Source organism: Copadichromis virginalis, linkage group LG1 (assembly GCF_057382275.1).
Source record: "Copadichromis virginalis isolate Kocher_CV1m ecotype Utaka linkage group LG1, C_Virginalis_male_GT1.1, whole genome shotgun sequence".
In the NCBI taxonomy this organism is placed as follows: Eukaryota; Metazoa; Chordata; class Actinopteri; order Cichliformes; family Cichlidae; genus Copadichromis; species Copadichromis virginalis.
Window position 1 is genome coordinate 3,619,732 of NC_140618.1, and position 10,358 is coordinate 3,630,089.

A 10,358-nucleotide genomic window follows, 5' to 3' on the forward strand; every position below is an offset into this window, starting at 1 on the left:
CAGCAGGGAGGTCAGCGGTGCTTCAATCTGAGCCGACAGCAGCTGCTACACAACACGAGAGCCACAGCCTCACGTTTCCTTCACTGCACCCTGCTGTTCACAGACAGGCTGTATGCACGGTTACTCACAGGAAGATGGAAGCAGATGTTTATTCCCCGACTTCTTTATAAAAACTGAATACATCGGTGTTTAGGAAGAGTTTTATGATCTGTGACAGTAAACGAACCAGGGCTTAAAATATTGAATGGCTGATTAAAAAGGATGTAGCAGCAGGTCTGCTAACAGCTGCTGTCCTCCTCACTTTATCACATCAAAGAGAACTGAACATAAACCACAGCAGGGCTGTTCCAGAGGCTGTGCATCGTGTTTGCTGCCCTAACAGAAGGGGATTGAAGGCGCTGTTAGGATGTCGTCGCCATCTTCCTCATCATCATGACAGCACAGTTTAAACTGTAAAGGTTACAGACTAGCAAACCAAGCTAGAATAAATACACAGCAGCATTTTACATTTCTAAAGGGAAAGCTCAGATTTTGCAGTACTGTGTCAAGAGGGAGGTTTGTGCTCTCAAACGGACTTTCGGCTGAAGCTTTCATTTGTGTTTATATATTTGCACGTTATTAAAAGTGAGATAAAATCAGGTTGAAAGAGCTTGATTTAAGCTTTATTTCCACGTGCTGGCACTCTGAATCAGGCCTTTAAAAAACCTGCACATATGTATTTATTCAAATCCTCTGATGTACTAATTTATCATTGATAAATCAGTGGAGTCAGAAAAACAGATCCCAGGAAGTGATCCCAGCTGTTTGACCTCGCTGAAGTCACAAAGAACAGTTAGAGCGCTGCAGGGCTGTTTTGCTGGACACTACACCACGTCCAAGCTATTTCTGTGGGAATGTTGTAATATAATATCCCACAATGCAATGCAGTAGTGACCTGTGTCACAACAGACACTGCTGGATGGTGATGATCTATTAGTTCAAGTATCTTTACTTTACTGGGTGTAGTGTACTTTTCACATGTGCTAATCATTACTTGGATCATGTCATGGGTGGGGTTTGGTTACCATGGTTGCGTGTCTTCAAGCGGTAGTTCGTCTGGGATCTTAGATCTGGCCAATGAGACGCCTCTGTGATGGGTAAGAATCTCAAACACGTGCACGGTGCTTTGTTTACATCCAAACGTATCTCTGACAGCAAGGGCCAGTTTGTTATTCCTCTAAACAAAGAGTCAAGATTGGAGATTTCAGGCGGAGATCAAACGTCGTCCTCTGAATCTGTGTGTGCGTGTGTGCATGTGTGTGCGCAGGCTAAAGGCTTTGAGCTGAGTTACCTGGAGAAAGTGGTGGAGGTGAAGGACACGGTTCACCGTCGGTCTCTGCTTCATCACACCTGTAACCTGGTGGTGGAAAATTACCCAGAATCCTCTGACATCTACTCTGAGATCCCCGCCATCACCCGCTCGGCCAAAGTACAGTTCAGTCCTTCTCACCTTCACGCCGCCCTGATGTAAAATCGCCTGGTGCTGACTAGTTTACTTTTTTCTCCAGGTGGACTTTGAGCTGCTATCGGAGAACCTGGTCCAGCTTGAGAGACGCTGCAAAGCATCATGGGACAACCTGAAGGTGGTGGCCAAACATGAAACCAAAGCGGCGCTGAAGAACAAACTAACGGACTTCCTGAAGGACTGCACGCAGAGGATCATCATCCTGAAGGTCGTCCACAGGAGAGTCATCAACAGGTGACACATCAGCATGCGCGCACACACACACACACACACACACACACACACACACACACACACACACTGTCCTCGGCACGATGATGCACTGACCTCCTCCTCCAGGTTCCACTCCTTCCTGCTGTTCCTGGGTCAGCCGTCTTCTTCGGTCAGAGACGTCAAGGTGACAAATTTCTGTCGGATCATCAGCGAGTTCGCTCTGGAATATCGCACCACCAGAGAGCGAGTGCTCACCATCAAACGGAAACGCGCAGTTCACCGAGAGCGCACCAAGACGCGAGGAAAGATGATCACCGAGGTAAGACTCTCCCCTGCATGTCAGAGGTCAGCGGCAACAGAATCACAAAATCTGAGTTACTTGATTTAAGCCAGTGCCAATCAGTTAACACCGTTATCTACATAGAATATCAAATATTTGTATTAATTAGAGAACGGCACCAAAGCCCACAGACTTCTAGCTTCCCAGGTTTGTAGTTTTTAAATAGCAGATTCACATAATGGTTGAATCTCACTGAACTTCTCGGATGATCTTTCAGTACAATTTAAACCACTGCAAACACACCTCTCAATCAGAGCCGCCACGCCTCCATCTTCAGGCTTTAATTAAATTCAAATGGACGAGGTATAAATCAGTTTACTGCCTGTGTGATTATTGCAAAGGAGGAAATCAGCTTCACAGACCAAAACATTTTTCTGCAGCAGGCTGTAAATGCGTTTAACTCTGCTGTAAAGTTGGATATTTTAACATGGAAGTCTATGGGGAGTGACTCACTTTTGGAGTATGCCTCCAGTGGCCACTCGAGGAACTGCAGTTTGTGACGCTTCTTCGATCCTTAGAGGATGCCACCAGAATTCACTGTTGAACAGAGAGGAATAAAATGAAAACATTTACAATCTAGAGATTAAATCACTGTTTACAGATATTATATTCTAAAGTGGGCTTATCCTCTTTCTCCCGTGCTCAGACGGAGAAGTTTTCAGGGGCGGTGTCACGTCCGGACAGCCCGTCCCCCGTTTCTATGGCAGCGGAGGCAGACCAAGATCAGGAGGAGGAGCATGAGAACATGAAGAACCTGCTGATCAGTCGCAGCAGCACCCTGAACTGTGATCAGAGAGGCCTGAGGCGCTCCCGAGCCGTCCGCAGTAAGACCAGCAGCTTTCTTCACCTCCACACGACTCCCACAATAACTGACTGTCAGCGCCACGTTCACCTCCGGCATCAGTTTAACTTTAAGGCCGTCAGGCTCGTGCTGCTTTTGCTAGAAATGAGTGTTCAACCAGTAAAATCAGACATAGAGATCCGGTCTGCAGCACGACATTCCCCACATTTTGATGTCATCGGAGTGAGGACGCAGAAAAATGTGACTGCGTCGTGATTTGAACTCAGACACGCTAAATCAGCTTTTTCTTTTTTATTGGAAAGCATGAAAAATTGAATATTTTCACCTCTGCTGGAGCTGCAGAGAAAAAAGTGAAATCATTTTCTTTTGCTTAAATCTGAGTAGAGCCATCAGCGGCCGGCGCCGCTCCACCGGACGCTGTAGAAACGTCCTTCAGGGCTCATTCAGAGTTACTCTGGTTGGTTAAAATGAAAAAAAGTTTTCTTTTCCGAACATTTCCATCAACATAATGACTCCATTTATAAACTAACGTAATGAGCGATTGTTTCGGCACGCTCTGAATTAATTTCGTTTTTACTGTTAAATATTCGGATGTCTAGTGAGTCTGGCAGATGCTGCGTCACACTGAAATTAAGCCGAAAGTTAGAAAATTGGGATAAATACTACTAAACCCTGAACCAGTTCGAGCAGCTGGGGATGGGAACACCCAGGCGCCCTCGCCCTGCTCCTTATCGCGTTCCTGCTCGTGGCTAATGTTCCGGTTCTGGTCCTCAGGTTTCGGCCGGGTGGAGCCGCCCAAGATGTCTTTAGCCAAAGAAGACGAGACGAGCTCCCAGGACGACGCCACAGATGAGATCATGGACCGACTCGTCAAGTCTGTTACCCAGAATCCCTCCGGCAGATCGTCCAGCCCCAAGAACCGCAAGCGGTCCCGACTGAATAGGAAGTCCCGTGAGTATGAATTTACTTCTTAATATTGATTCCCTGTGACGTCATCAGATGGTGAGTGCGAGGACGTGCCTAATTTTTTGTGACCTTGCAGACTTGTGGGCGGAGCATTTAGGCTGTGTTGGCTTTGCTGAGCCTTCGGGTCTCCAGCCGTCCCTAACAGAGTGTAGTCGAGGCTTTATGTGACTTCAACTCCCAGGGTGCATTTCTGCAAAAGCAGTCTATTGGCTTAAAATCAGCATTTTCATTTAAATGAGTCTCATGTAGTTCATCATCTGTCTGAAATGAGCGCCTGTCTCTTTAAGCTCCGCCCTCCATACGTGCTTTCTTCTAACTGGCTAACTTTCAGAAGCCTGCTGAGGGGCACCCGGAAGAAAAACCACATTTCTTTTTTTTCTTTTTTAAATCTTTCACGTTTATGTATTTGTTTATTTAATTTTAGTGAATTTTATGATTTTGGTCAAACACAGCTGAAGACGGTTTCACTCATGTTTAAATTTTTGCTTTTGAGAATTCTTCAAAGCTTCTTTTTGTTTTACTTTAGTCACTTTTTTCCACTCACAGTTTAAACTGACGAACGCAACGCTGCTTTCCAAAGGACGACCTGAAAAGCGAAACCTGAGCGAGGGGAAGCGGCTGCCCCTCACGTTCCCCTGCTGTGTTATTTAAGGTTTAGGGACCCGTCCTGCTGAAGGTCGAGTCCTCTGAGCTTCAGTCTGGTTCAGACTGCGTGGAGACACAACAGCAGCTGTGTGTCCAAAACAAGCTGATATCTGTGCAGCTTCATATCACTGTTTGCACTTCCTCAGTAAATCTGTCCACAGCAGCAGATAATCATCATCATCCTACTGCTGAGCGCAGGACACGATGAACTGCTGCTCGCAGGCTGCAGACTCATTTCTAAGTAACTTGGCGGCAGTGCGATAAACTGCAATCTTTGATTGGAACATTTTTGGAGTGTTTGACCTTCACGAGGTGTTTTAAAGCAAAAGACGCACAAATCTGCAGCTTCTGGCTTCTCAGATTCGAGGAGATGATGATGATGATGATGATTATTTACATTTGCATGACTAAAACTGACACTGTGCAAGAAACTAGTGCAGATTACATGAGTAATTAGTACATTTATGCTATAAATCTGAGAAAAAGGCTGAAAGATGGTATAATAGAGAAATATGTGTGGAATAGCACAGAAAGACGTGTTATGAAGACCTGTAGGAACGAGTTCCTGAAGCGTTCTCTTCTAGGAGCAGATAAATGGCTGGTTTTTTTTCTTCTTCCAAGTAAAATAGTTGTTATCAGGCAGAAGCGGGGAGTCGCTGGTCCACCCGAGCCTCCTCTTTGGTCTGTTCTAAGACGTAGGCAGGAGATATTTTAAACTTTTTATTTTTGGGCTGAAGATTTTCTGAAGAGTTTTGTGAAAAGAATCAAAATCAATGAAGAAGAAAGTTGAGCCCCAGCTTCCTGTAATGCTGACGTTGTTTCTGTGTGTTTCAGTGAGGAGGACTCTGAAGAGCGGCCTCAGTGTGGACGTGGTTCAGGCTCTGGGACTCAACAACAAGACGGCAGGAGACAGAGTCTGAGCTGCGACTGCAGCTGATCGATAAATCGGCGAACTATTGATTACAGAGACTGAACCCAGACCAGCTGAGCGGCTCCAGCAGACGTCGGGAGACGTGCGCTCTGCATTTGGAGACTCCTCCACCGGCACATCTGCCGCAGCTGTTCGGACACTTTGCTGTAGAAATAGTTGTGAGAAGAATTTTTCCCGCGTGACAGATTTTTACTGGTTTCCTGCAGCTTTGAAACATTTAGATGCTCACGAGGAAATCTGGACACAGAGCTGCGGTCTTACTGAGAAATGAGTTTAAGGTGTCGTTGTCAGGTGTCCGTCCAGAACTGAAAGTGTGAGAGTCGGATAAATGAAATGCGAGCAGAAGCACAGCAAAGCCTTCGACCTCTCGAACTGCTCCCATGTTTGTTTTAACTTGAATCGCCGCTGGCTCTGAAGTGTCACTGTCTGTGTGTCTCTTCCTGTCTGACTCTCGGCTCGAGCTCATCGAGATCTCAAAACAGTTTCTGGGTTTTGAACACGTGGCACGCTCGGGCACGCCACCCCGGCTGTTTTAGAAGGCCGGCGGTTTGTTGTTTTGAAAGTTGTTTCTGGGTTTTTTGGTGATTAGTTTAAATTGAAACTTTTGGTATTTTGTTACATTTTCACTGACTTTAAGATAACTTTGGGAAGTCCCCAGTTTATAGTCTGTGTGTTTGCTTTAAGTCGAGCATGGCCTCTCCGACACGCGTCGCTTGTACCTGCTCATTTTTGTTGTTCAGTCTTCTGCGTTACCGCCACCTGCTGGACTGGAGTGTTACCATAATCTTTAGAGCGCGTGTAAACAGACCATCAGCGATGTGAAGGAACAGTTTCGCTCCTTAAATTATAAACTGGGAATAAAATTTCACAGCTGTTCTTAATATGAACTTTTCCTAAATTTAAGTTTAAAAAGTATATAATAAGGGAGCCACAACAGTGTGTAGTTTCGGAGCACGTCTGCAAAGGTGGATGCAGATTTAATGCCAGAGAGAACAGTGAGATGATGCGCTTGAGTCTGAACATGACATCATGAGTGAAACTGGCATGGGAGCAGTCCGAGTTAGTTTTACTGGCCACGTCCAAACGCCCGTCCTCAAAAATGAAATCGAGGGAAAGAAGTCATCCGGCACATAAAACATTTTTAATTGGTGGGCTTTACCGCTGCTGTCAGGTGATCCAGGCTCCAGTTCTCTGCATGTCCAGTTTTTATGCAAAGCTAAGCTTTATTTTTACTGTCGTATTCCACAGGATGGACTCTTCTGTTAAAGGTTCGTTACTGGATGGCCTCAAATTCTTTATTTCACAGCCAAAAACTGTCAGCGAAGGATCAGGAAGAGTCTGAGAGTTCAGCAGAAATGGCTGCGAGTTTCCTCCCTCAGAGGATAAACTTTAAAATTCAATAGAAACGACAGGCTGGTGAATATATTTAACTTATTGAAGTGTGTGAAATATCCTCACGTTTAGCTCATTAACTGGTCTGTTTTAACTTTAAACCCGGAGACTGTGAGACTTTAGAAAATATCATAATAAAATTACAATTTTAAACCTGTTTTCCTAAGTAAGTGAAAGTGTGTTTGATGGATTTGGAGGCAAATGTACTTCATAGAAAGCTCAGCTGACATAATTATCAAACAGCAAGGTCCATTTAGTGGCTGTTCTGAGGATTATCTGAGGAATACGTTGCAAATAAAAGGTCAGATTCTTGTTAGATTTGTCATCCTGAAGCTGAATTGCACTCCGACCTGCACAGAGTTGAAGAGTTTGCAGAGTTTGCTGTTGCAGCGTCACAAACGGCACAAAGGTGGTCTGTTTAAAAACTTGACAGTTGTATAGTTTTATTTAAATTCAAGGTGAACGTGGGCTCATCAGGTCAAAACACATGGCACGGACTGGAAGGCGTGGTCACACGGACTCGGGCCCTCGTGGAGGCGTGGTCTTCAAACCGATTAATGCTCAGTTTGGAAAATTTTAATCACACATGTTAAAAAAAAAAAGTTGGATTAAAACCTAAAATCACTTACGTGGTACAAACATCTGTGTGTGTGTGTGTGTGTGTGTGTGTGTGTGTGTGTGTGTGTGTGTGTGTGTGTGTGTGTGATTACAGGACTAACAGTGTGCGTCGGTCTTGGTGTTTTTGGCACTCTGAGGTGTTTTTATGGTTTCTTTCTGCGGCTGACTTCAGGTCAGTTTGTGTGAAAAGCTTCTTCACATATTTTTTTTTTTTTTCATTCACAAACAGATGACGACTTTGTTTTAACTTAAAGAGCAAGACGAACATTTTATAAAAATATTAAATGGATGGTTGAATGTGTCGCTTGTATAATTAATAAAGATTTTTAAGAAGAGAGACGTGTTTGCAGTCTGTTCATTCACTCCACACAACAATATTGTCACGTTCCTCGTGCCTCATGTTATATTCTTCCACTGGACATCCACCCACTACACCTGCAGTGGCTCCACACCCTTCATTTCCCACAGATTAAAGCAACGCCTTCCTTTTCCACTCTGCATGCTAAACAGCTGCTCTCCAACACTTACAGCAGCCTCTGTGGGTTTTCAGCACGCTGGAATGACGCATTCAACAATGCAGTGTGGAGCAGGGAAATTATTTTACTGCTATTGTTAAATAATCATCATTATTACCATTGCATTAATAATATAATCTGCAGTATGATCATTGCTTTAACAATGTAACAGATAGCTTTAAGATGTTTATGATGATGTTAATTTTGTATTTCAGATGCAGTTATAACTATTGTGTACACAATGCATATCTGTGCTTATTTGAGTTGATGTTCAGGTTCTTTAAAGGTCTTAAGCTTCACTGACATGACTGTTCAGGTGATACATGCTGAGGGAAAACTAGAACATAGAAGGAATTGCAATACATGCTTACAAAACACTTATATATCAGGTCATTTCATATTAAGGTTTTAGTAGAGGTTCTTGGTTAAAACATTTATTTAGTAGAAGACATACACATAGTCTCAGTGAGCCTCTGGTCTAGTGAAAGGTCAGAAGTGCAACAGGTGAAGAGGTGACACAGAGAGCATGTGAGGTCGTGACACACACACATGAGTTAGATTTATTTAGAGGAGAGAGAGATTAGTCATGTCTGGATTGGAACTGCGAAAGTGTCTCGGTAAAAGAGGAACCGTCCTTGTCATCTCGGCAAGAAAGAGGAACTGAAAGGTAGAAAGGAAGTGCCGGCCATGAAAATAGAAGATGATGTTCTGTCTTAAAAGTCATTGTGGTGTTGATTTGACGTATGTATATATCCTGTCTGTGACGTATGAAGGGGCGTCAGTAAATCAAACCCTGATGCTATAAAAATCTGTTTATGCTTTGATTAAGTTGAAGATCACTTGCTGTCTGCGTACAGAGTTGTCTTCCCACACGTGTGTATTCATTAAAAATCATTGTTTGACCAAGAGCTTCTGAACCAAGGGTGGTTTGTACTCTCCCTCCTCAATTTTGAACCTTAACAGCAGCAATATGAAGCTGCAAACCAAAGACTGTAGATAGAAGATGGACAGCCAAAGCTTGTGTGTTAAAGAAACTGAGGTTACAAAAAGAAGCCTGAGGGGAAACAGATTCTTTAATCTGGTGATTTAAAACCTCATTAAACACTTTCCTGATGTGTGTATGGTCTAACCCAAGTTTCATGGTTGTAATGAATAAAATGTTTTCTCTTGTATCAGCCGCGATTGATTGGTTTCTGTTCCTGGTATGAAAACGTCTGAAAGTTCAAAGTATTTTTTAATCTCCACCCCTCTTCAATCTCTACTTCAGTGGTGTGAAACATAAAGCCCGGGGGGCAGAATCGGCCCAGCAAAGACTGAAGAAGGACATAAACTTTGGGTTTTGAACTATATTTTGCAGGTTTTACAGTCTGTTTGTTTGGGGGGTTTACTACAATACTACAAAATATTTCATCGACAATCATTAACAGGTTTCGGTGAGCTCCCAGAAACTTTTCTGTAATTTTACTTTTAAGCCCAAAGACTCGTGCTGACAGATTTCTTTATCTTGTAGCAAAACTGAGTGGTATGCATTTCTTTTCTTTTTTTTCTTCCTTATATTAAGATATCGCGGGAATTAAATGTGCAGTTAAACTTCTTTGCATTCCCAGACAGAGAAGCTTCACTGGTCTGGGCCATTTAAAGCCCAAACCAGGCCCGTGATGTAAAACGAGTTTGACATCCCTGCTCTGTGTGGAGGTTTTGTGTATTTCCACTGTATTGTGTGAAATGGAAAAATGATAAAATTCTACTTATTTTCTCAGACTGACCACTGCTTTTTGTTTTCTTTTAAATGGGGCGAGAGTCTTTCCCTTCCAGCTCGGGTCCAGGCTTTTAGCTACGGCTCGGGTGAACACTCTCGTTCTCTGCTTTAATTAGTGCCTCTGGTTGTGGCGGCCTCATTGTGAAAAAGCTCCTGCTATGCAGGGTGCGGCGTATGGACGACCACAAGAGCCACACACATGGAAATAAAGAATTCTGTAAATAGTGAATTTACAAATGCATAATTTATTGTACAATTTATTTAAGCACAGAATTCTTTATTTCCATGTGTGCGGCTCTTGTGGTCCTCCATAGCAGTGTGCCCGAGTCGCATCTACTCCTTGGACTTTACTGACCAGCGAGTTGACACGATTATCACTCCCATCTTCTATATACAGTCTGTTTCAGGAGGCTGTCATTTAATCATGAGCCTGCTTTACACTGTGCTGTTTTGGGTGAGGACTGTAGTTTAACTTGTTCATGTTCTGGTTTTACAAGATGATCACATCTGTTCATACATTTATTAAATCTTCATATAGTTTTTCCTTCTGCTGGAGAATGACCCAGATGTGACCTCATGTCTTCTCATTCAGTGTTCCCCCCCCCCAAGCTGGCTCTGCCCCTTCACCATGTTTCTCCAGAAACATGGCTCCTCCTCAGTAATCCTCCCAAAG

At 43.6% G+C, this 10,358-nt stretch overlaps 1 protein-coding gene across 3 annotated transcripts in view; it reads left to right on the plus strand.

Annotated features, from left to right (window-relative positions):
• Nucleotides 1-7,746, plus strand: part of fhod1 (formin homology 2 domain containing 1) — a 50,184-nt gene extending 42,438 nt beyond the window's left edge. For all 3 annotated transcript variants that reach the window (XM_085477790.1, XM_085477879.1, XM_085477961.1), the window contains 6 exons: nt 1,307-1,468; nt 1,548-1,738; nt 1,844-2,036; nt 2,704-2,881; nt 3,634-3,810; nt 5,305-7,746. In XM_085477790.1, the coding sequence (XP_085333916.1) occupies nt 1,307-1,468; nt 1,548-1,738; nt 1,844-2,036; nt 2,704-2,881; nt 3,634-3,810; nt 5,305-5,390 (987 nt within the window). In that variant the 3' untranslated portion in view covers nt 5,391-7,746. The remainder of the gene's footprint in view (nt 1-1,306; nt 1,469-1,547; nt 1,739-1,843; nt 2,037-2,703; nt 2,882-3,633; nt 3,811-5,304) is intronic.
• The last annotated feature ends 2,612 nt before the right edge of the window (nt 7,747-10,358 follow it).